The sequence below is a fragment of the Athene cunicularia genome (genome assembly GCF_003259725.1).
Source record: "Athene cunicularia isolate RWA chromosome 1 unlocalized genomic scaffold, athCun1 chr1_part1, whole genome shotgun sequence".
Taxonomy (NCBI): domain Eukaryota; kingdom Metazoa; phylum Chordata; class Aves; order Strigiformes; family Strigidae; genus Athene; species Athene cunicularia.
In genome coordinates this window covers 69,539,002-69,566,199 of record NW_020799091.1, presented here as the reverse complement: position 1 = coordinate 69,566,199, position 27,198 = coordinate 69,539,002, and the positions used below count along the sequence as shown (strand labels likewise).

Genomic DNA, 27,198 nt, shown 5'->3' with positions numbered 1-27,198 from the left:
ACTTCTTATTAATGTTTTCAGATATTTATTTTTCCCCAGAACAGAAATTCTCCTATTTTTTTTTAATTCTTCTTGCCCTATATCTTTATCTTCTTTCACAACTTGCTGCAGTAATTCTCCACCCCTTTCTTTTCTGGCTTTATCAGACACTGAGGCCAACTTTTTCCTGCTGGTCTGTGTTCCTACATGGCGAGTCAGCATACTGCATTGCTAAACAATAAGTAGCATTACTGCTGCATCATTAACACTAGGGCTTTAACACAAGGCTTTTCCTACCTTTTCTTGACCTTTGATCATTGTATATATAGACTTTGTATGGCAGCTGATTATCTTGCTGCTCTTTTACTTGTCCTCCAGGCTTAATAGTGGACACTTGAGTAACAGTTGCCACATGAGCACAGAGAGGGTGGAAATACTGTGTTCCTCCCTCCCAAAGATAATTCTCTTCAGTTACAATTTAAACAAGTTGTAAGTGTTATGCAGCAAAATCTAAATTAATGTGTTGTCCATATTCTGTTGCTGTTCTATAAATTTATGCAGTTCCACCCTGATAAGTGACTAAAAAAATTTTAAAAAGCGAGTGGGTGGCAGGATCAGGGCAGGGAGGAGAGCAGAACTGTTGTCACTCAGTAGGTCACTGTTGCTGTGTCATAACACTGGTTGAGTGATATAAAACATCTTCTGTAGCAGGTAACAAGGTAGGAGTAGGGATTGAAAACTGAGCAGTGTCCACTGACCATAAGCTGTAGCTCTTACCTGGTTGCATTTGCATTTCTAGTAAGACATTTAGATGTTGGGGGGTATCTGCTAGTGCTGTTGTCTTTCTGTTTTGTGGGGTTTATTTGGAAACTCTGAAAATCCCATCCTCCTTCCTCTTTTCTACAGTGTAGAGAACAATTCTTGTGCTCTGTGTGGGTTTATTAAGGTCATTATGTACCTTTTAAGTAGGTCTTTGCACTGTGTTGACACAATTCATTTTTTTGAGTAAGTGGGTTTCATGGGTCTGTTCAGTGGCTAATTTTGTAAGAGTGCAAGTTTGGAAGGCTGACGTTAATGCTAATAGTTACAATTATTGTCAGTTAATGCACTGTTCTTCTGAGGCTGCAGAATCTGTGAAGTATCACTTCCTGTAAACTACATCTTACATGTTTCTATAGGCTGAAAAGGTTAGAAATCCAATAAGTCCATGTTGTCTGTGCACACATCGATTTGCAGTGCTACATGAGTAGTAAAACTTATTGCCACAGTAAAAAGTTTATGATCTAAAATCTGAGAACTGAACTGTGATGAAGATTTAAGAATAGTTTGAAGGGGCTTCTCTGCTGCTTTCCCCCCCTCATTGCAGGACAGGTTGTCTTGTTTTTGAGGCTAGTTCCAATTAATTTTATGTCTGTACAATCTCAATCATGACAAAGTTATAGAGGTATAATCTAATTTAGCATATTTGAACTTTAAAATATTTTAAATCGCCATCATTAGAAAGAATAAAACCCCATAATTTTTATGGCCCAAAGCCAGAAAAAAGGATATTATTTACAAATGTTGCATTTATCTTTAACTTCCTTTTAATTTTTTCCCTCTTCTAAAATGATTTATGAGAAGTTTCCATTACTATTGGAAGTATTGTTCTATTTGGCTTGAAAATAACATGTGCTGAAGTCTTTCTCCGAATTATTTCTCCTTTCTTTTTCTTTTATTTAAAACTAAGTTTTCTCATTCATAACCCCCCTATGAAATCTTCATAAAAAAAAAAAGGTAGGATATTATATTCAAAGAAGCATTTTGGAGCCTGTAATTAAGTGTCTTTGGAGAAACAAATGTAATTATTGAACTGTTTAGAAGCACCAACTTAAAGCAAATATTTTTAATAGGTGTTTTAAAGCATCTAGCAACTTTTAAAGTAGTCTTTGATTGTATTTTTTTTTTTGGATGAAGTTTTATGTTATTTATTGCTACATCTGAAATAGATTATTTTGGTCAGTGGCAGATACATTTTTAAACATTACAAAAAAAGCCTAATGTAAGAATTGCTCTAGCTGAAGTGGATGAAAATGCAAATTTCTCTACGGTGGAAACACAGGTTGAGTACAGAATAAGCACCTTAGAATAAAGGTATTTGAATAATGTGTGATTCTTTTTTCTGTCCATATAAAATTGGACAAAATAACAAAATAAAAGCAGACCGCTAGGTGTAGTATGTTACTTTCAGTGAGTTTTTTGTTTCTAGGTATGTTTCTGTAGTGTTATTGTAAGGATATATCTGCTACACAACACATCCAATCAGTGCAAATTCCATAAAAGAAACCTTCAAGCGGTTGGGCCATCTCCTGAAGTGTGAAACAAATGTCTTGAGCCAGATGTATGAACCGTGTCTTTAGGACTGAGACCTGCATTCTTCCTTTCTCAGACTAAGCCATAGCTTCATTGTCTGTCTGGGGCCTGTGTTCTGAATCAGAATTGTGCTGTCACTCTGTTTTGTAACTGGCTTTAAAAACTGAATTGATTACTGAAATCCTGAAACTCTGCATCAGTCTTAAGTAAGGGGAAAAGAGATGAGTGGATGAATGCAATGTGACAGCTCTCCTTACTAGGAAAGAGCCTTGCTGTGTAAAGAAGATTGTCTTGTATCTAAAGTCAAAAATGACACATGAGTAAGTTAGTGGAAGACTATATGCAGGCTTAGTTGGCTAATGGTGTATACACTCAAATTTGTGCTGTTGTGTGCATAAAATACAAATTATTTGATTGTTTTTCCCCCTCACTGTGGAATAGAGACTCATGCGCTCAGGTATTGCAGTGCAGGTGATCTGCTGTCTCTGTTTAGTGTGTATTAACTTGGGCATAGGTTTGTGCATATGAACTTATTGGAGTATCTGTTGTATAAAGTCATACAAATAATTTTTTATAATCAGTAGTACCAAATCATGTTTTTAGTGAAAATTTTATCATTTTGTTGTTTAACTTAATGTATTGCTTTTGTTTCACATGATTAAAACGTATTATCTAGGCATGTTCAGCTAGTATGTCAACAGAAAAAATTTAATAAGCTGTCTTTTTAAGGGATGATAATTAGGGGTTTTAATAAAGAAAAAATAATGTATTTCTGTGTGACAGGACTTCAAAGTGAGTTATTTTTGCATATGATCTTTACTAGTTTGTGTCTTGACTGTGATGGCTCTTCCCGAGGTCTGCTGGAAAAATTATCCATTTCCCATTGTTATGGACTATTGGAAAAGAAACAGGTGAATTGGCTATGTAAGTGCAAGAGGATTTAGCTGGAAATGAAGCCTGCTGGCTGGTGGTTTTCTTTCAGAGCCTCCTGCCTGAGGTTCACTATGATCTTTTACCTTTACAGTGAACAGTCGTCTCTTGGGATGTAGGCTGAAATTTAGGCTGATAGATAGATACACTAACTCTCCCGTCTTGGAGAATAGGCCTTTCTCTAAATAGCTTTTATTGTGTTCAACACTGAACTGGGATGTCTTTCTTGAGGTTCACCAGACTCTTGTATTCTTGAAGCCAATAAAAATGGTTGCTTGCATTACAGCACAATACTGGTTTTATTCATCTGTGTGGTATTCAATTTTTTTACAATGTAATTTTCCTTTCATAATAATGTTATTTTATCATCTATATCCACCTGCCTGTATTTCACATGGGGCTCAATTTTCCACTGTTCAGGATGACTGAAATTGTGTGATTGTGCATAAGCAGTTAATTCATTGTCAAAGCTTTAAAACCAACTTATCCAGTTTTAGTTGTGCTGTTTAACCGGTAGTGATACAAAAGCTGTAATTACAATTACATAGACAGAAGTAAATGACATTTAGCACATTGTAATTGGCTCATGTGGTTGTAGTTACCTTGAAGTGAGCTTAGTCATAAAGACAAAGGGTTATAAACTAAACCTTTAAAAAACTTGGTGTAAATTAGGAGAGGTTTAACCAATCTGGCCCTGTTTTTTTTAAATTGGTACACTATTTCCAGAATTTAGGGAAAATTAATAGACTAGGTGATACCATGTTGTATAACTACATCTTATAAGAAAGTTGCCTCAGACAAGAGTAAAGGGAGAAAATAGTTCTTACTAGCATGTAAGACCATATATAATGATGACGAACATAAAAATAAATGAAGGCACCATGTTCTGGAGTAAGTAATATTACTTACAGAACTAAGTAATATTCCAGAATAGTGTTTTTGTAAGCATATGTGCCAGGATATATGTTCCTGTTGAAATAAAGGAAAAGAGAGTGGCTAAAGGAAAAAAAAAATCACAAAGCCACCTTAACAATCAATCTCAGTCAGAAGTAGGCCTCATAACCTGCAAACCATGGAGAACTTTTTTTTATCATTGCACACCAAGAGTCTTGGCATATTCAGTGGTCTCACATGACATGCAAATTTATTCTGTTATGTGTAATTCAGGCACATCTAAAGACTGGTGTTGGCTGAAGTGATTTATGTTCCAGTTTACTTTAGAAAACTGTAGGATTTAAAAATTTTCTTCCTGTTACATGATGCTTTATAGTTCTACTTTTTCTTATTTTATGCTAAAAATTAAACGGCTTGGACCAGAGACAATGAAAATAGGAACGGGTTTGAGCAAAACTTGGCTGGTAGCTACATAAACTTGTGCGAAGATGCTGCTTAAGCTTTGAGGAATTTAAGTGAATTTAGTATCTATTTAGGCCACTGTTTCCATTTTCATTACTTAAGGCGTTGTCACGTACTGTGATGCTGGAAAGGGCAGGGGAAAGTGTTTAGAAATCTACTAGTAATAATGACTAGATAGGTTTTGGGGTTTTTTTTTACTGTTAGAGAAAGCTGTGGTTTTGGGAGCAGGGATTATGGCTGTGGTGGTGTTTGTTTTGCCTTTTCTAAAAGTTTCAAAGAGTTTAGAAAATGCTTTCTGTAGAAAAAGGTGGTTTGGACCTACATCCACAGTGCTTTTTCTGATATCTTTTATGAGCTTTTCATAGAAAAGCTGACTTGAGCAAAGAAGTTGAGCTTTAAAGGCTGTAAATTGAAAACAAACAAGATGAAACTTAACAGTATTTTTTGTTTAGTGTCACTTAACATCACTTCTGTTAATAGTGACCTACTCTCTGAAAAGAGATACAGGATACACAAATTAGAAGCTGGAAAAATTTGACCCCGAAATCATTTAATATCATAGCAGTGAGAATGACTACTATTGTCATGGATTCTCATCTGATAAATTTGCTTCTTGGGGGTGCTTAAAATGATGAAGGTTTTCTACTGAGAGGGATCTGCATAGATCTGAGCTGAGGAGGAAAGGAGATGATGATTCTTCTGGCCTTGAAATCTGTGAATGTGAGTCTTTGTCCTTTTCCTTCTTTGGGTCCTGAACATGCTAATAACATTTAAAGTTTAACTAATAACTATTATAATCAACCTTCAGGTCTTCAATTGCCTGTAGGATCAGGAAGATAATTATTTTCCTAGTGTGTAATTTGGCTTCTTGGTTGCTGATCTGTGCAGTGGCAGATCATGCTGTGACAGCTGAAATGCTTCCTACCCCAAATGTTGTGCCCCTCTTGTAGCAGTTGCCAGTCATGTGGTAGGAGTGACCAAAACGGTACAGTCAGCAGTTCTTAATTTGCTGCAGTTTACTATTCCAGAGTATTAAAAGTATTGACTATGGTATTAGACTGATAATGGAGCATGATGGTATCAGCCTGGACTTTGGGAAGAAGTTTTTCCAGAAGTTGTTAGGGTCTTTGCAGAAACAGTCATTTTCATCTGTAGTATGGGGAATGGTTCACCTAATAAAGCATGCCCAAGTGATCTCATACTTAATTGCTTTCAGAGTCTTTTGGCATTGGTAATAACCTATTCTCTATTGATGACATTAGTATTTTGTGTAAAAGGACAGTAAAGACTATTTTTGGACTTGACCTGCAGAAGTTTGTGAATTTACTTAGCTCAGGTGCCACAGGTGCAGATGGTGAGCAACTGCTTCTAATTCTGGAATAGGCAAATACCCAGAAGGAAGTGTTCTTCTTGTCGGTCATCATCTGCATTACACTTTGAAGAAGCCTTTGTCCTCTCTGTGGTCTATATTGGACAGTTTTGAGAGCTGCTCTTACAGGGATTTGGGTGATTCTTTATGACTCGTCAGTGGAGCCTTTTTAAAATGTAATTAGCTTTGCCTCATTTGAATGAGGTGACTGGTTCAGTCATCCTTAATTGAGATTCTGAGAAGTCAGTTGCAAAAACAAGCTTTCATCTCACAAAGGTGTAGATATTTAGATGTAATTTCCTTGCTTTGTTGAAATAACTGATAATGTAGAAACAAAGGCTTGGAAGGTAGTCTAAAACAAAGTCAAAGGTATAACCACAGAAATGTCATCACAGCCTCAGCTGAGATGCCACTGCTATGAAGTGGCCAAGAGCCAAGCTTTGCAGTGCATCTGACTTCACCTGGCACTAACTGTCATCTGCTCTCTCAAAACATTTCTTAAATGATATAATGATGAGTGGCACTTCAGTTTAACAGTGTCATCCCCTCAAAATGTTCTATAACATCTGTTGCTTTGTTCATAATTTTCAACAAAGATGAAATAACTGAAGAGTGGCTGAGAAAGTGTTTGGAGTTTACAGAAGGGCTGCCTGCGTTTAATCTGATTGAGTAGAAAGCTTTGGGTAGTTTTTGTGGGCTTCTGTGTGTGTTATCCTTGTGGAAGAATTGTTGCTACTTTCTGCTGTTCGTACCTACAGTGTACCATATTTAAAATGGGTAAAAAGCCGTAGGAAAATGCTAAGAATTTGTGATTTGATGAAATACCCCTTTATGTTTTACTCGTTGATAGATTATGAATAAAAAAAAAGCTGTTTTCTAATAATTTTTTTATTTGTATCTGATGTCACGATCAAGTGCTATGTATTCTTTGTTTCCAAAGCAAAAAAATAGAAAACAAAAGAATGCCGAAAAGTCCAAGCTCAGAGATGCAGTTCCTTTTGACTATTGGGAAGGTGTGCTTGTATTGATCTTTTTGTTTTTAATTAAATTGTGTTTGCTAAACATGCAATAAATCAAATACATGAGAAAGCATAACTTAAGTCTGTATTTCTCCCTAAGGTAAAAAATTGAGAATTTCCCTTCCATATCAGCTAATCTGTAATTTTGGGTTTTTTGCACAGAGGACAGACATGACATTTTAAAGAAATTGTGATTAACTGTCATACTTTGCTTTTTAACCTAACATGTTAAAGCTTCATTTTCTTACATCTTGTGCTGCTGCAATTCATTTACAGATTTTGAGTATTTTAAAGATAAAATAGTGACTTGAATTTCTTGCATATGTATTACCAGTTAAATTGACGAGAATCCACTCTTTCTATGATTAAATTTTAAACTGACAGACCTACTCCAGTAATTTAAGTTTTAAAAGCTCAAATCTTCATAAACTGTAGGACTTGATCTTGTAACAGCTGTTTAAATGCTGTTTTGGTTTGTTTTTTTTAAATATCTTGCCCTATGTTCTGTATACTTGTTCAGTATAAATGATTGACCAGACCCCTGATTCTTGGATTAAGGATAACCTCTGTTTATTTTGGAAACCATTAAGGTAATAATAAATACACCCCCCAAAATTTTTTAAGATATTGCTGACATGACTGTCTAAACAGTGCTACTGTTTATATTACAGGACATGCATATTGTTTATAATCTGAGCCCCCCCTTCCCCTCTGTGGCGAGTTTCACACTTCCACATGAGCTGGGGCTGCTTGCTCAGCCTTTGCCACTAAATGTTAGAATTCTGAGGCATGGTAACTTGGAAAGTAATTATATGAAATTCTGTTGTTTGGGGGTTTTATTTATTTGGGTTTTTTTCATACAAAAAGAGACTTTCTGAAATGACAGCAGCAGTCTCTTAACTTCTGCTTTTGGTCATATGAAAGCAAGGTTGTGGAGTTTGTACCTTTTTAGGAGAAGGTAACTAAATATGTTGAGAATAAGGGATGCAGAATAGGATGTGCAGTGATAGTAGCAGTGCACTGCTACTAATAGGATGTGCAGTTAAGTAGCAGATTGACTTTTGGGTCCTGAGTGAGGTGTCATTAAAGCAGTCAGTGAGGAAATCCTTAGGACAAACACGTGTCAAAAATTGTGTTTCTCTGTGTGGTAGGTGCCTTTCTCCTGTCTGCCAAGAGTGCTTTTTTCTTATTTTTGCTTTCTGATAGTAAAGTCACTTTTTCTTTTAAAACACTGTAGAGATAGGTGGCAGTGTTGGTGACCTTATAATTGTTCCTGTTAGAACACCAACCTTCAAAGTGGGAGATGAAGGTTTAAATCTCCTTTTCCAGACTGGGTTTCAAATTACATCTTCCAGAAGTCCACACTATGCTTCTGTGTGCTGCAAAACCTTTTAACTTCTTCCTGTTGAAGTTGTTCTCTCTGTGGAAAGAGGGGTGTGTTATCACTCTCTCAACTTCATCTAACTGACAGACAAAGGCAGTCATGGAAAAAGGCCACTCTTCCACAGGAGGAGTGAATTACAGGGATTTTTTTTTTTAATACAGTTTTCTGATTTGAGGTTGTTACTGCATTTTATCATAAAGACTTGTGCTTGTGCATGTGTGCCTGTGAATAGTCTTTTGGGGAGTAAAATTTAGACCTCTTTGAACTTTCCTCTAACTCATGTTCATTCTTGTACAGATTATTATATTTTACAGGAAAGGCAGTGCCCTTATTTCGAAGAAAGTACCATTCCCTACATTTTGAGAGGAATTAAAGAACAATTGCCTGACCAAACACTTAGAGGAAATGAGTGGAGGAGGAAGGCTTAATTTGAGCATCCTATATGTGACTGAGGCATGAACTTTTCATCAAGTTTAGCCATATGGTGCAAACACTTCAGAAATGTTTCAAATTTTATTATGTTACTGTCAAGATGGAGAGAGGTGTTGCCATGCTGAGGATTAGGGAATAGTGTGAACGAGGCTTTCCAGATGGACAGTTAAGATCTTAGGTGTATAAATGAAACTGAAATTCTATTTTTAATTGTTGGAATTCTTTGTGGGCTTAGATTTATTAAACTTGGTTGTTTAGGTACCCAGTCAGTTATATTGGTACTGAGTTAACTTGGTGCAGCCAGTCTTTTTAGGGAACCTAGAAGATGATGTTCACTTCGGAGTTAAAATTTTTATGCCAGAAGACTGGTTTGCGAAGTGTGGTACTTACTAATACAAACATCTTGAAATTGTAGTGCTTGAGGAAAATTAGTATCACAGATTTGTGTTTGGTGTTTTGTTAGACTCTACGTTGTTGCTTTGGTTTGTTGTAGCTCTGTCTAAAAAGGTACATCAGATTTTTGATGATTAAGTTGCTCTTTTTAATTAAAACATTTTTTTCTTTTAAGTTAATTAGTTTTTTGTTTTTCTTTGCAGCTTTCATCCAGTCGGATGGCATAATAGAAATGCTACGTTTTGATGAAGGAGACCTATTGCAGGTATGTAATCTGAGTAAATAATCTGAACTAGCAATATTTCATCTTCTCTTTGATAGCTGCTTTTTGAAACTCATGGGTGAGTGGATTTTTGAAAATAAGAAAGCATGAAACCTAAGTAAGTCCAAAAAACTTTTGGACCTTCTAGAGTATTTTCAACAGTATGCTTTGGTGTGTCCTGAGGTTCTGGCTCCCTGATCTATTGTATTGGGAAACTGGTGGATTTTACCACAGGTTCTGTCTGGCCTGTTTATCCAGGTTTTTTTCCTCAGAAAAACTGGGGGATGCTTTGTGTTTAAGACTCATCTTGTAGAGTTGGGATGCAATTGGATAGCACAACTAGAGGAACTGGGAAGTGTTGCAAAATTCCCAGATGTAAAGGCAGCCCTTGGGACCAAGCTGCCAATGGCTTTGAAGAACATTCATATTACTGTAGTGAGGTAATTATGGCAAATATGGATTTTCTCAGTATAATGTTGCCATTCTTGTCAGCTTCCTTTTGGTGTGAGTCAAAACAGATGAAAAGTTAACTTGAACATGTGCTGATATTTTGAGATGGTGGTAGTAATTGGGATGAAATACATAACAACTAGCTTTATACTTTAGAGCAAGGTGGTTTTGCAGTTCTGTGGACTATAATATCATATGCATGCATTTTTTGAGTTGTATTTATGCTGAGAATCACTTGTTAAAATTCCTTGATGTTGTTGTTTCTGGTAGTTGAGAGGGAGGAGAAGGGAAAGAAGGCATTTAATTATTTAAATTATTAGAACACATGGCATGTGACTGTGTTTAACTTTATTCGTTACCAGTGCAGTGCTTGATTTACAATTCCTACCTCCCATCTAGTCTAGAAGAGTCAACAAATGTAAAAGCTGTATAGTTCTGGGCTTGTGACAATATTACTTGTTTCAGATTTGCAAAGGTGTTTTTTATTTTTCCCCACGTACCTAAGTTGTTTGTGGGCGTTTTGTTTGATTGTTTGGGGTTGTTTTCCTTCTTCCACTACTTGATCCTTAATGTAAATCAAGAATAATTTAGTATAGATGTTAAGATTATAATGCACAGTGGTAAAATCCTTAAAATTATCTAAACTGGTGACAGAAAAGGTTGCAGTTAAACACACACATCTTGCCTCCTCAGCCCCTCCAGAAAACACCGACTGCCAAACAAGTGAACAAAAAAGCCCCAGGTTCCTCATTAAACAGTTGTTTAGATGTCATATGCTCATAATAGATATCTATGTAAGCTTATTTTGGGACCTATAGAGTAGAATGGTGAAAGTTTTTCCATGTAGTGGTTACAGCCTCAATTAGTGCAGTTTGACTCAGAATATTTCTTTAACTTGCATGGAAGTACCATATTTTGGTATAAATATAAGAGGAAAAAAAATCACTAAGCTTAGTTTCTTTTCTTTTACATACTCTATCAGAATATATTTTGTTCAACGAGTGGTTTAATAAAAATGACAGGCAGGTGTTGGCCCAATTTTTAAGATAAAAATGATGTAGTTGAATTCACTAAACACATTTTAGATGTTTGTTTTCTCCCAGGATTTTTTAAAAAAACTAATTAAAATTAATCTTACAAATGTGAAATTATTATTTATATTAGCACTGTATTAATCATTGTAGTAAAATAGATTGTTAATCATTCCAACTTTATTGCAAGATGCAACAGTGTCAGCAAAATTAGTTTAAATATTATGGTGGGACAAATAAAGCAATGCTGGATGTTGCACTGTAAACTTCGCAGTGCTATGAATTGCATTTGTCTGCTACTTATCCTGATACGCTGCTGAATATTTCATTTAAAACCAAGCAAGAGAGACAAATTTTGTAATAAGTGGTTTATACAGTTTTGGCTCTTAAGCCAAAAATACCGGTGTAAGTGAAACCAGTTCCTTTTAATCAGAATGATACAGCATGTTTTCTCTAGCTTTCAATTTATTTGTTTTTCATTCTTGTAAATTTTAATGTGGTGACCTCTTGTGACTACTTACTGCAATTAAAAAGTAAAATCGAAGCAAATACATTGTTAGAAAAGCAGATTTTAGTAACTGCTGTTCACAAGATTGAAGTTTTAAACCTACTGTGATGTCATTGAATGTTTCTCTTGCAGTTTTTCTGTAAGTTTTCACAAATGTTTCTTGATTGTAGGTCATCCATCATTACAGCACAAATATGGTGATGTAGTAGTAACTGTATTGTCTAACATTATGTCACTTTCAGGTGATCTTTTTAATAGAAAAAATATAGTACATAAAGTGATTATTAATTGCTGAATTGTCAAAGCTGTCCCTAGTCTTGGTTTGTTTCCCCCCTCAGAGACTTTGGTATCTTTACAGTGGAAACAGCCCTTTTCTTGTCTGAAGGAGTTGCTTTCCAAGTAAGGCAAATCACATGTGAGTCTTACATGATTTAACCATTAGGGATTCCTGCTACCTCCCTCCAGATAGCGTATATCCTCTTGATACTGTTTTTTGTATATATTTGGACTACATACTATTGGTGAAACACATCTTATGCGTCTCAGTCACATTTTAGGACTTATGTTGTAAAAAATAAATGAAATATGTTGGAAACTTTGATTTGACCAGACTGAATTAAAACATTTATTAAAAGAGAATAAATCTTCACATATTTAAGTAAAAAACCCCTTTCATTTAGTAAAAATGAACTGGCAATGGAAATTTAATTAGTTCATGCTAGTGGGTAGCAGTAGCAAAGTAGAGGCTGTACTTTTTGGTAGTGGACTTCTAGTATGTGGATTGGAAAGTGTTACGTGATGTAGCTTTGCCCTCTGTTTTAACAGAGCAAAAGTGAGAATTTTATTCTTTACCATGCACATTTAGATTAAAGGTTTATATTCGAATAAATTTATGCTACTTCTGCCCATGGATTAACTTACAATAATGAGAGAATTTCCTAATTCTGTTTATTCTCCTTATGAATGAGTCCCCTTAATGACTACACAACTTAAATTCTTCAAATCATTTGTTTAGATCCTGAATACAGGGTAAGAATTGTATTAATGTAACTTGTCCATTGTTCAGTGCAGTATAGGGTTTGGGTTTTCTCTTCAATAGCAGGCAATTTGCAGATGTCTATATAATTGGTTGACACTTCAGAGTCATAGATTTGTTTTGTTGGAATGGACCTCAGGAGATCACCTAGTATCTTCTTCAGGTAATGTTATGTGTAGATGAACTACCCTTGGCAGATGCTTGACTCTTCTGTTCTTAAAATGTCTAGAGAAGTAACTTTCACAAGTTTCCTGAAGTATGTATTTGTTTTATGCTTAACCTGGTTTTGCTGTTTCTTTTTTCTCCAGTATATGTTCAGTTGGGGTTTTGTTAGTATTTTTTCCCTCTTCATAATGATAATTTTGCACTAAGACACCTCTAACTTCTTCATGCAAATTTTTAAAAACACACTGTAACTTTCTTTACTGGATTTTTTTATTTGTCTATACACTACTTAAAGCATAGCATTTAATTGGGACATTAGTACTCTGAGGCTTTGAGAAATGACAGAAAAGTTGTTTCTGTGTGTAGAAACACTTGTATTAGTAATTCCAAAATGAGTTGTAAATTTTTGACAGTATTTTGTTTGCTCATAGTTTGTATTTCACTATGCTCTTCAGACACATTCTTTTCTTTAGTGTACTACCGCTTAGTCAGTTATTCCCAGTTATAGATTTGAGCTCTCCTTCAGCTGAACCTTGCCTTGTTAGTGTCAGGCCACTTCCTCTGTGTGTCCTGACAGATGCTTCAGGCCCCTGACAATGTCATCTGCAAATATGAGGAGTGTTGAAATAAACTACAGCTATTAATAATTTATCCTTTCCTGTTAAGCCAACATGCTATCTTACTTTTTGAGGAATTTATTTTGATAAGTGAACAGTAAAGTAAAATTTACTCTTCAGAGAAAAGTTTTCATTTGCTTTTATTTCATAAAGGACTGTTTCCCAGGTCATTCTATTGTGAGCTCTTGCCTTGGATATCTTTTTCCTGCACAATGTAGTTGGGGCCACTACAGAGTGAGTGATCTTCTATTCAGACTAAGTGTTTGGAAAGTACTTATCCTTATGTAGTAGTATTTTTACAGTAGCACATTCCTACAATGAAAGAGGAAAATGGTGAGACTCTTTGGTCAAATTCTCTTGACGTGGATCACTGCACTTACCCTCGCTGCAGTAATCTTAGGTGTATGAAATGCTTTTTTACAGGTAAACTCCTAGAAATTATTTAAGTGATACTGATTTGCAGAATATCTACAATAGGGGAAAAAGAGAACCTGTGTGGTTATGAACTAATACAGCAAATATGTATTAAGTATATATAAACTGCTGTAAAGTGTTAGTCAAAAGTTAGGAGCATTATGATGGTCATTACCAAATGTTAACATGACTTGTGGTGGATTTGCAACAAGGAAGCTACAGGACTGAGTTACGTGCGTGGGAATCAGCAATGCTGTTCTCTTACTGGAGAAGTTTTAGTATTTTCTGCATGGTTTGTACATCATTTTGTATGGCACGGTAAAGAAGCATCTTAATAGAAGTGCCAACCATTCAGTTTTGGTGTATCAATGATAGTGTTTTCAGGGTGTAACGTTTTAAATGTATTTTTTTATTACCTCAGATTTTCCTATTGTATGATAACTTTTAAAACGGTTTTGATATGGTCTCCACTGATATCCGTATAGCCAAACTGCTAAGATACAGAGCTCATAAGTGGGCAATAAAGTGATTGGACCACTGATGTTGATGGGTGTACTCTATACTACAAAAGTTCAGCTGTCAGTCAGTTACCCATGACGGAGCTTGTTACTGAGGATGGTACTGCTTAATGTCTTCATTAGCAGCCTGGGTGATGGTATAGAGAGTATTCTCAGTAAGTTTGTGATACTACCAAATTGGATATAGTTGATACACTGGAAAGCAAGGTTGCTATTCGGCGGGATTTTGGCAGGCTGACAGAAAACATCATGATACTCAGCTAAGGCAAATGCGAGTCTTGCACCTGGGAGAGAATTACCCTGTGTAACAGGACAGGCTGGGCAGTGACTGGCTAGACAGCAGCACTGCAGAAGAGACCTGAGCGTGGTCGTGGTAGATGAGTTGAAGGTAAGTTAGCTGTGTGCCCTTGTAGCAAAGAAGGCTGCTGGTCTGCTGAACCGTATGAACAAATGTGGAGCCAGAAGATAAGGGGTATGATTTCCGCCCACTTAAGCACTTCTGGGACTGCTGCTGGAGAGTACTGTGTCAAGTCTGGGCTACCCAGTGCGTGGAAGGCACCGATATACTGGAGCAAGCACAGCTTGGGATACCAGGATTATCAGGGATTGGAATGCTTCTCCCATTAGGATGTGTTTCTTCAGCCTTTAGAGAGTAGACTGAGGGGAAGGCTAATTGCTGTGGGCAGTGTAGAGTTGATGAGAGCCAGATTTTTTCATTGTGCACAGTGGAAGGTTGAGAGGCTTTGGACATAAATTTCAGCATGGGACATTCCAAACTCATGTAAGAAAAAAGCTTTTAAACTTGAGGGTGATCAAACACTGGACCAAGTTACTCGGAGAAATTGTAGAATTTCTATCTTTGGAGCTATCTGGAACTCGATGGCCCAAAGCTGTGAGCAGCCTGCAGGAACTAGACCTCTCCTGAGCAAGGGTTGACTAGATGGCCTCTGGAGTTTGCTTCCAGTGTGTGTGATATTATAGAAGAATAAAAGCCATCTTAATTCATTGCCATTGATGGTGACTAGTTGAAGTCCTGCTGCTGCTCAGAAGAAAAATTGCAGTTTCTTCTTCTTGTACAGTAAGAATTGCCATCCCTAGGCTTTAGTTTAAAATTAATTGATGCCCAGGTGTAAATGACTGTTGCAAAGCCAGTGTCAATAGTATGTGTTGCATCAGCTAGAGTTAAATAATGTTTTTGTTTCCTTATGTGAGTTTGGGTCATGAAAGATTATGGCAGGAATGACTCAGTTCAGTCCACTTTCAGCTTCCTTTCAGATTACAGCATTCCTTTTTTTTCATTACCTTAGGCAAGATATTCATGTTTCTTTTAATTATCCTACTTATTAGCATAGAGCTTATGAATGCAGCAATGAAGATTTAAACTGCCATCTACATACAGGTTTGGTAGCTCTCTCTCAACATTTTGTTGCAAACAGCCCATAGCTTTTCTACAAGAAGGAACCAGCCTTACGATAAAATAACAGTATGTGGAGTGGTCTGATAGAGTTTTTCAGATTGAGTCTTTTAAATTAGTGTGGATCCTCTTATGTAGGAATACAGAGAGCTTTGGTTGTTGAGAGTTTTGGTAATGTTAAAGAAATACATTTGGTGTTTAGAAACCTTAGTTCTTGATTAAGAGGGTCTCACTGCTTCAGCTGCTGCGCCCCCCCACTATTCCTCCCCACCCACTGTCCTTGTTCAAGACTTGAGGGCTTTAATTCAGTTGCTTAAATGTAGGTAACCAGTGCTATTTGAGATGTCCTGGGCTGTCCCAGACATCTGCATGGACCTGGCAGATATGGCACAGGGCATAGGAGTAACTGTGTGCCCTTCTGGATGTCAGTCTGAGACCAGGCAGGTTGCCCTGGGACATTCATCTCAAGTGGCAGCAGATGCCTATGTTTAGATGACTGAATGTAGTGCTAGGTAATATGACCTCTTACCAAGAAGTGAAGAATAGCTATTATAACTTTAGCCAAAAAACAAAACAAAAAGGTTAATTTTGATGTCTCACCAGTTTGTTAACAGCTGTGGGTATGTCTTGGAGACAACCTTCAGACAGTAAGGTGTGGTTTTTGATTCTCCATGTGCGCAAGGTGCTTGTCTGGTATTGTTCCAGAACTGTACTGAGTCTTTGTGCTTTCAGGTACAGATTGTCTGTGAAATCTTTCTTGAGGATATGAGCCTCTGGAGAGAAATTGTTTTAAGTCTTGAAACCAGTGCTGGCTGACTGCCTTCAAATTTTCTAACTCACTGTGTGCAAGTTGTCTCCAGATCTTTATTCTGAAATCCCTTTGGTTTATAGTTTAATCCTTCTAGGGTTATATAAGAGATAAATTAAGGCATGCAACTGTTAGTAGCAACAGTCTAAATGCATATGCTATCCTTAAATGATTTTTTAAACTTTTAAAAATTTATCTCCAAGTCTTGAATGCAGCCTTTTTGGTAGAAGGATTATAAACCACCAGTACTGTTAAAAGGGGTGATCTTTCCTTTTTCCCACTCAATTGTATATTTCTGATTCTTTTGTGCTGACCTTAGTTCTTGTTGTTAGGCGGTCAACTGGATCAGGAAATTAATCCAATTGAATTTTTTTTCCCCTGTAATTTAGCTTATTATGTCTCTTGAAATATTAATAGTGTGCACATGCAGCCTTCTTCCTGATCTGCACATTGCAAGGTAGTATTTTGTTATTTATAATACTTGTCTAGATAAGATTTAATAAAAATGTCCTATAAAACATATTTTGCTAATGCTGCTTTATTACAGATGTATCCTTTACAGGAGAATAGAATAAACTATTTACTGAAGAGCATAGTTTTATTTCTCTTTACCTGATAAACTGGCAGTATTCGACAAAAAACCTACACTTTGAATAGTGGATTGATCTGGTACATGGTTTTAGTTCTTGGCATTTATGTTTGGCAGTTCTGTGCAGTCACACAGGAAAAATAGCATTCCAGACTGCAGCACAGTAGGTCCACAATTTTACTTGAAGATCAAATGAAAAAAAAAGTATTTAGAATATGTAACTGAACACATTTGTATGTTTTTGTTTACTGCACGTCTCTAAAGATTGACGTGTAATAAAAATGAGTGGTAATTATAGAAACTGCCACATGAGATTTATTTTTGGTTTAGTTCCATGATGCTATGGTTGATGAGCTGCTGAAGTTGGTATGCTGTTTCTTTGCTCTTGATTGACCCTGATTTAAAAAAACCCCAACAAACGAAAACCCCAAGAAATCCAGAACAAAATCCACAGAACAAAATACCCACAAAACCCCCCAAATAAAGTAGAAATCAAGCCTCCTGCTCAACACACAAAAAACATCATTGAAATGAATTTGTCATTTTGCTTGCATTTAACAGGGATCTGAAAGCAAAAGACAGGTTTTTCCTTATAAGATTGAGTCTTTGGATTTTTGCTCTTAAAAGTATTTCAGACCTATAATGTCCTATCAGAGTGATTTGTGATTCCAAACTTTATGTGCAGATATTAGACTAATATTTTCACAGTAAATTTGTAATTTCAGAACATAGGAGGGAAAACTTGAGTATATGATCAACCAGAGAATTTAACTCCCAACAGTTAACTACAGCCATGGCAATGTAGTAGTTCAACTATTGTCAGTGATGTGTACTTCCATTTGCTTCTGTATGTTTCTGGAGTTCAATTTGATCTCTACACTGCCCTCTGTCTAAAAGTTGGCCTGAGTGGAGTCTTAGACTATTAGTTATATTGACTGCTAGTTATGACACTTGAGAATGTATATAATGAACAACTTTCTCTACTGAATAATTTATAACTTAATAGAGAATGCTCTCTGTTAGAGCCAAAACTAGTTGCCAAGGATGGGACAGTGTTGGTAATGACTATTTTGGTTGCCATTTCATAGGATCTGAACCTGTTGGCTTCATCTGAATGTCAGGTAACTAGTAATTATGTGCTTTAGTTATTTTTCTAAAGAAAAATCAATAGTGAAAGGGAGGCTCTATTTTGTTGTAGTGAATAATGCACTTTAAAGGACATTGGAGAGGAATACAGGGTGTTTATGTCTGTGAACTTCATAGAGCAAGCTTGGTTGTTGCAGTTTAACTCCAGACAGCAGCTCAGCCCCATGCAGCCGCTTGCTTACTCCCCCCTGGTGGGATGGAGAACTAGAATAATAAAAGTGAGAAAACTCGTGGGTTGAGGTAAAAACAGTTTAATGGGTAAAGCAAAAGCTGCATGCACAAGGAAAGCACAGCACAGAATTCATTCACCACTTCCCATCGGCAGGCAGGTCTCGGCAATCTCCAGGGAAGCAGGGCTCCATCACATATAACAGTGACTTGGGAAGACAAATCACTCCACATGTTCCCTCCCTTCTTCTTCCCCCAGCTTTTATTGCTGAGCAAGACATGATATGGAGTGGGATATCCCTTTGGTCAGCTGGGGTCAGCTGTCCCGGCTGTGTCCCCTCTCACTTCTTGTGTACCCCCAGCCTCCTCGCTGGTGGGGTGGGAAGTAGAAAAGGCCTTGAGGCTGTGCAAGCCCTGTTCAGCAATAACTAAAACATCCCTTTGTTATCAACACTGTTTTCAGCACAAATCCAAAACACAGCACAATACTAGGTACTATGAAAAAAACTAACTCTACCCCAGCCTAAACCAGTACAGTGTTATAACAATATTTCACAGGAACACTGTCTCAGCAATTTTTGGTTGTGTCTCTCCAGTAGGCAGGAAAGTCAGTGGTGTGAATTCACAGCATGGAAGAATGCAACTGGTGAAATCAAGAATGGCTTTAAATAACTGTGCTGTAGTGAAAAAGAGAGGAAATATATGCAGTTGTTTAGTAGGGAGGAATAGCAAATTAGTTAGTAGAGAAAACAGTCAGAATGAATTGGGTCATTTTTGGGTACATCTGCATTAGATCTTCTGACCCAAAATTTCCACATCAATGCTTGGGGTGTACTACTTGCTACATGCATCGGAGATGTGCAGAAAGCTCATAAATGCTGAGACCTACTGAGCAATTTGTCTGTTAGCCTAGATCAGTGGTAGCTGGCTGTGGTTAAAATCAGCGTACCTTGGCTGCAGTCAAGTAACTCGGGCAGTTCAGTCCTTGTGAGAAAGCACTAGTCTGTTTCTACTCAGTGGGCTGTGCAGCATCTCCTGCAGAGCCCTCAAAGCCACATGTATAGTCTGTGCTTTTAGAGAAAATGGGTACTTCTGCAAGCTGTAGGCAACAGTAACATAGTTTAAAATAAAAAATTTTTTAAAAATTTAAAAATTGGAAAAGCAGACAGTGATTCCTAGTTGTCAAATTTATGATAGAAAAGTAGACAATAAGAATATGTAATTATAAGTAGCTGTTTGAAGCTTATTAAAACTGTTTTTGAAGTACTGCAGCAATACGTATTTTCTGCAGATCTTGTAAAATCACTGGCTTAGTATTTTAAACAAGTGCTTGTATGGTGTGTTAAACCAAATTTTGACAGCACAGGTCCTTTTTGCATGCAGAAAAAATACTCTCAGCTGATTCACTTTGATTCAGTTTCCTGTCTATTTTTTAAGCTGAGAAATTTGCTCTCACCTTTCCAGCCTGAAGATAAAATAAGGTATGGAAGGCAGAGATCTGTTTTTTCTAATTAAATAATTTAGATTTCAGAGCTAATCAATAAACTTGTGAGACAGTACTTCTTAGGAAGTTTTAGGTACAAACATTTTGTGTCTTAAGCATTCATCCATTAACTAAAATTGATTTAAAAATTATTCTTTCTTCATTTTAACTGTATTTCTCTTAGTATTATGAAATAATTCACTACAGGTTGTAAGTATTTACTTATATCTTACTGGAAATAGAAAGTGGTGGGTGACATCAGAAATTAAGAAGCTGAACTAAAAGCTTAGTATACTTTAGTTAGGAAAACTTAATGGAAACATGTGCAAGCCAGTGTGTTTTAATGAAAAATAAGAAATGCTCTATTTTCCTCATTACAGTACAAATGTAATGCACAAGTTTAAACAAAAGCTTGCTAAGTTTAAATGAAAACTTGCTGATTTTTAAATTATAATAAAATTGGCACTATAGAACAACTTACCATGTCTCTTAACATTCTGTTCAGTGAGGAAAAACGGCACAGATCATGCTGTACTGCAAAACATAGTTTCATGTGAACCCCTTGCTCCTGCAACATCACTTTAGCAAGTCAGTCTGCCTCTCTATTTCAGAGGTTTTAAAACAAAAAAGCTAACTGATGCTCTGCCTAGACATTTAGAATTGCAAATAAATCCTCAAGCTACAAACAGATTGCCTTTGTTTTACAATGGTAAATAATATGCTTCTAGCTTACTTTAGTTTGATACAAATTGGAGGGTCAATAAACAAAATAATTTCATTTAAAATGTGAAACAATATTAGATTTACAGTCTAGAATTGATCTTTGACATGAATCAAACATTAATGTTTGTAGACTAAGTGATTTAATATTAGTAATTATAAAATTTCAAAGAAGTGTGTCCAAAAAAGCCAAAATAAAATATAGGTTCTTTTATTTGAGGAATTTTTAAGTGAAGATAACTTCTAAAGAATTATTTAAAGAAAAAATACTTTTGTCATAGGAAAAGCAAGGAAAGCAAGTGTAATTTATAGCTGAAATAGAAATCAGTACCCAGCTAAGGGACCTGATTTTACTTCTTAAATGATAAGTGAAAAATTTGCATTCCCCTTGTGAATGAATGACATCCTTCTATTAGAGATGAACTGTCAGATGAGCCAAGATGTGCCATAGACTTTATCAAACCTGTAAGCTTTCTTCCCACTCCCAGAAGATAAATACTTATCTTGGTCATGAAATGCCTTTAAGAGGAGGACTGAAATCCTCAATCTGACCCCCAAATCCTGTGGGAAGAGTTTTCAGTCAGGTATGTTTTAACTTTAGCTGTATCAGGAGGACATTCCATACACAGCCTTCTAAACCAGTTGGGATTTCTTAGATGAGGAGAAAGTAGTTTGAATTTCCTAGACAACCTAACCTCTTTGTTTTCAGGTAATTAACTGTGATGTCCAGCAGAGTGGTAGTAAAGGTATGAATAATGGAGTATAGAAGATCATTAGCAGGAAAGGAGATGAAGTTTCCTAATCAAATGGAGATTATAGTGTTCGTTGTTTTCTAGTTCGTTAAATTACACCAGTGAGATAATTGCTTGATTGTTATTTGTTTTATATGCTTTTCTTTGTAATTTGTTTCTTACATTTATGTTAGGTCTTTCTTTTGCTCCCTACATTATAATTTCCTGGGCTTTTTCCTCCTCTCAATTTTTAAGTTGTTAAGTTGCTGCTTGTCTTACTGTTTGTAGGAGTTCCTGCCACTGGAATTGTTGGCAGTTCTTGTCCAGGGCCAAACAGTCTTTTGGTAGAGGCTTTATTTAAGTAATTGGAAAAAGCCAGTTTGCATTTTCTGCTCCAAATCAGAACCTCTCCTTTTGTCTTTCAAGGTCTGATCTACTATCTTGTTATAGTTAATGGTTTTTCTTTTTTTCCCCACAGGAAGTACAATGCTGTCAGTGTCTTTAATAAATTTATTTTTTTTATTTTACAGACTGAGACAACTATAGGCCTCAGTTCATATCAACAGAAAAGGTAAGCATGATTTTCTTAAGTTTTATACAGCCATCCTATTGAGATTTGCAATATTTTTCGTAAGAATAATAAAGTTTAGTGTACACAAGATCCAGTATGAATCATGTCATTTTTCAATTATGTCCCTCAGGAAATTTAAGCTAGCATGTAAAACAATTTTTAATATTGGACAGCTAATCACATGGAATAAGAAATGAAAGAATTCTTTAATTCACTTTGTAATGTATACTACAGAGTAATTCTGTGTAAAGAGGGGGTAAACTGAGACTCTGCTCATAGATTATTTTATCATTTTACTGAAGTTTTGTTTACCCTCTTCAAAAGTTCTTGGGGTCCTTTTGAAGAAAAAAATGTATGATGTTACTTTCAGTAGTTTCTTCCTTGCCCTCCCTGTCTCTGTTGCATTCTTTTTGCAACAAGTTTTGAAAAAAATCTCAAAGAAAGCAACATTTTTCACTTAAAAGCCTTGATCCTATCTGTATCACTTGCTCTCTGCTGCCTTCTGATTAGATACAGACTGAAATCTTGCAATTAAATCTTATTAATTGTGTAAAGATACTGTAGAATTTGGCTTACTTAGTACTAGGTTTCTAAGTATACTTGTAATTCTGGGTTTCGGGGGGAAAGTGTGAACGTGAAGGTGCTGAAGAATCTTATGAGGATGTGGCAGGTCTTTCGCTCCAGATGCAATTAAAACAAATTCACATTATCTTTATTGTGTTAATGTAAAAGAGAAGAGTTAATATTATGTATTGAAATAAGGCAGTTACTTTATATTTTGATCTGAAGCTTGAGGCAATTTATATATTATGGTAATGTGAATTTTGTCAAACTTTGTGTTATATGAACATCTCATTTGCTTTTTAATTAAGAAAGTTTAGCTTAGTCATTCTGTATAAAAATTAAAATTTTGTGGTGCTGTACCTTCTCTGAATCTGTTGTCTTTCCCATTCCCCAGCAACGGAGGCTTCTATCTGCCCTTGAGGACTTCTTTCCATTTATTTCTCATCTATGAAGTTCCTCAAATTAAACTTTCCACCTGGTGCTTTTACTAAACTCTTTGTTTTCTCATTGCCTGTTAACACTGGATTAAGCAAGCAGAATATGCATTTCACTAAACTGTTCCCATAAGTAATCACTTCCAGAGATGTATTCAGTACTGGTTTCTCTCTCTGTTAACCACTTACACATACTCTATATACACCCCTGTGTGTATACTGTGATAGTAGAATGAATTACCACATGTAAAGTTACCATGCATTTAGAGTTACTTGAGTTTCATTTTCCTGGTTGCTGTAATCATACAAATAATAACGTTTTTGGTCAAGATAAAATATTTTTTAAAAGATCAAATAAAAATTATGCACTTTAAGTAATTTGTTTACTAGGGAATTTCCCCATTTTGCTATCTTAAACTGCTTGTGTGAAGCCCTGCACTCATTAGTAGACTCAGACTTTCAACAGCAGTAAAAGAACCTCTTAAATTTAATTATTGAACTTCTCTTGTATGTTGAAATAAGATGATCCTTAATGCTTCCGGAAGAATACAATCAAAGAAAATAGGTTACAGGGCAGTATAACTAATATTAACTTCCAAAATTTCCATTTCCATAAGCCAAGTACCTTAAGCTAAGTGGTCATTGTGTCCTTCCCTGTCATGGTTTGTAATATTAAATCAGCTGGACTTCTGATCATTCATGTCTCACAAACAATGTAAGTGTTAAGTTTAAGATGCTAGTACCCCAGTTGTTGTTTACCTGTCTTTCCTGCCAAGGTTTCTTTCTCCTGTGACAGAGAAAGTGAGTATGTGTGGCTGTGGCTCAGCTGCTGCAGTTCATGGTCCAGTGACTTACTTTACCCTGCCAGTGATGATGTGTTTGTACATGGATTGTGAACTGGAGCTGTTGTGCTGTGGATATTTGTTGCAGTCTTCTACAAGCTGTTAGGGGATTACAAAATGGTGGGGGACACAGCTGTGGACTGGAATTTAAACAGCTGTAGCTATATGCTGCAGTGTGATTGCAGTCAGATTTCAAGTACGAAAAAATGACTTCAGGAATGACAATTGAATTTCTGAGAACCATGATTAGTGCATTTTATGTCTTGGGTAGAGTCGGACATTATGAAGATAGTTTAAATGGAATATAGTTTCTCGGTGAAATCACTCAGTCTCAATGGCAGAAAGAAGGTGCCTTTATTGGAACCTAGGAATATGTGCAATTTTTGTCTCCCAGGAATCAACTGAATTTGGTGGTCCTTGAGAAAGAGACTAAGGCCATGGATTAGATATGTTTCTGGGATTTTTTTATTTTCATTTATTCTGTAAGAAGATTGCTTTCTGTGTTTGAAATGTCGGTGTTCTAGAGTGTGTTCTATTAAAATACTGGCTTACAGATTTGAAAAATCTCCAAGTTAGCCAGGAGAAATAGTCTGTTCCACTTCAGAGTGCTGGTCTGTTTGGAGTTTAATCACAATGTGACAAAGATCTGTATTCTTCGATGCCATATTACAAAGCAAATACCCAATTTGTTGTCCATCAGTTAGTTTTTCTCCCTTTCCCTTTCCCTTTCCCTTTCCCTTTCCCTTTCCCTTTCCCTGTTTTGCATGGATGTTTCAAGTATTTTTCTGGGTGATATTTTTAGGGTTTTTTTCAGTAGCGTTGCTAAAAACTCTGGGTTTCTGGTCCACATGTTTAATTTCTCTAGATGACTTGTCTTTCGTTGTCCTTACTAGAGATTTATAATATCTCCTCTTTGGTGTAGCTTGCAGATATTTCTTCCCTATCTAGACAATTTATTCAGTTCTTTGATCTGCTTTTTAACGCTAATTGGAAGGAGGGAAATGAACCAGCCATTTAATTTGTTTTGTTCTTGCCCATGGTGAGATTACAGTGCATCTATTCAAGCTTCTCCCTGTTCTTTCCCCACCCTTTCCCCAGACAACCCCCTCAGGAAGTGTTAGCTTTGAAGTTTAACGTCTGATATCATGAATGTGTTTTCCTGATACAGGGTTAATGTTGGCATAGCTGAGCCAACCACTAGCTGGGGGTAGTTTATGGAAAGCTTTTGTTGAGAGTCGTCTTACTAATTTGCACTTACAGGAGTGGCTACTGCCAGATACCAAAGTGGTCAAATGTGTTGTGGGAGTTCACTTTCTCACTGAGGCTGTGCTTAATACCCATATTTCTAAAATTATTTTAACTATAAAAATTTCAATATATTTTCTGATATGTGCAGCTCGGCCTTATTTTTAAATGCTAACAAGTCATGGAGGCACTCAGGGAAATAGGATTGGTTGCTTACTTTTTAGCCATAAATGTTCTGTCTTGGAGGTGATTCTTTCAAGGACATTCTGGCAGAGAAAGTATCTACTGTGAGGTATTTGCTTTTTGGATACGCTTTTAATTTATTTTGTGGTAATAGAAATAACACAGTGGTGGCTTTCTGAGAGTTTGTGTTGCTAAAGAAAACCATGCAATTTCTTGCTACTTGACTGTTTAATGCTGTTGTCTTTATTTCTTGATGATTTATGGCACGGGGGAGGAAACAAAACCCTCAAACAACTGGTAAAGTAATATGGGAAAAATACATGTAGAATAATGCTTAGATTTTAATTTTCCACAGTAGCAATTAAAGATGGTACAGATAAGATTCCACAGAGCACAGACCTCCTCCAGAAATCCCAGAACAGCTAGAAAGGTAAAGTGAGGATACAGAGAAAGAGTTACTGCCCAACTTTGCAGAAGCCTTTAAATGCTATATTTGACAAGCATTTTCTTAATCTCCACATGCAGACATGTGCACAGATTATTTAAAATTTTAGGTACCTAGTACTCTGTGATAAACGGCAAAACGTTACGGAAGTGCTATAGAATGTCCTTAGAAGAAAATTGTGTTTCAGCACAGATAGACATCCATATCACCTACAGTCTTTCCAGGCATTGATATTTTGACTGTCTTTATAACTGCATCTGTGACTAACCTTACGGAGACATGAAGTTACACTTAGTGAATTGCATCCAGTAGTAGGTTGCTTCTGGGTAGTAGCAGTACAGTAGTTAGTTGAGGTAGATGCCCTCTCACTTGCATGACAGAATGGATGGTATGATGAGGGTAATGATTGTGCTGGGGACTCTGCGTAGTTCACTTTCAAGTCTTATTTTTAAAATCAAAATTCTTGCAGAAGGGAAGAAGTGTTGGGAGCATTTCAAATAATTGCCAGGAACTAGTAATTCCTGAAACTTCATAGGTTCAGATGACTCCCAACCAATTCTTGGTCTGCTAGAGCTTGTTGGCAAGTATCACTAGTCCTGTCTCATTCAGATGCATCTTTTCATGTTCTTCTTCTTGACTTTGAAATTTAGAAAACTTGGGGGGTAGGGAAAGAAAAATGTTTAAACTTTGGTATAAGACTGGGAGCCATTGCTCTACATGCATACAGTAGTAATTAACTTAAATGACATTATGCTCTAAAGTTGCCCTACCCATGGGTGTATCCAGCCTTCAGTGAGCAAGCGCCCAGCAGAGCAGACATTATCATCATTTTGTAAGTCTGCTGCAAGTTGATTCATGTTGGGCCTTTCTGTCAGCAAAGTTTGGGAATTCCAATATTGCTTGTTCCCATTTGAATCTTATTATAGTTGTTTTTATTATAATAGTTGGCATTCATTATGATGTAGTTGCCTTTACTAGACTTTAGCCATTTAAAAATTCTCTGTAGTTTAAATGTCTATCCAGGATAATATAGCTGTGCAGTCTGAGAAAATGCTGCTTAAACCTTCTGTATATGTGGATAAGTTCTGTATGTACTGATTGTTCAAGTTAGGTCAAGTTACTCTTGACTGTATTGTCAATGTATTTGAAATAAAAATCTTCATTATCGCATTTATAAATACTATAAATATTTCTGATAACTTTTCCATAAAAGGAATTGATATGTCCTTTTACCAGTAATTACCAATAAAAAAAAAAAAGGTGCTGGATCACTCTTCAGAGTTTTGAAATTGGAAGAAATTGACAGAACTGTTGTAAAACTCATTGAAGAAGAGTAGTTACTGTTTAGTATTATCTTGATGGTGAAGGTACATGAGCTTTTTGTCCTTTTCAGTTTTCAAAATTTTAAGAAACATTTAGAGTGCATTTTTAAAGTGAGATGGTGATCACTTCGAAGACATTGTCAACTTGTTTTATCCTTTCAAAATATTGCTGCTAATATAATTTTCCAACTTTATTCTTTTATATCCAGTGTCTCTGTGAACTTTATTTTGTTGAGCTCTTGTTCCGCGAGGTTTGATATTTTTTTTTTTTTTTAGCTTGAGAAGGTATACCCAAGTTCTCTTACTCGACAACTGTAA

At 36.2% G+C, this 27,198-nt stretch overlaps 1 protein-coding gene across 1 annotated transcript in view; it reads left to right on the top strand.

Moving 5' to 3' along the window:
* Positions 1 to 9,419: 9,419 nt before the first annotated feature.
* The window catches only part of TMEM131 (transmembrane protein 131), a 78,842-nt gene continuing 61,063 nt past the window's right edge, over positions 9,420 to 27,198 (top strand). Inside the window, exons 1-2 of the mRNA XM_026849838.1 lie at positions 9,420 to 9,479; positions 21,805 to 21,845. Of these exons, the coding sequence (XP_026705639.1) occupies positions 9,447 to 9,479; positions 21,805 to 21,845 (74 nt within the window). The 5' untranslated portion in view covers positions 9,420 to 9,446. The remainder of the gene's footprint in view (positions 9,480 to 21,804; positions 21,846 to 27,198) is intronic.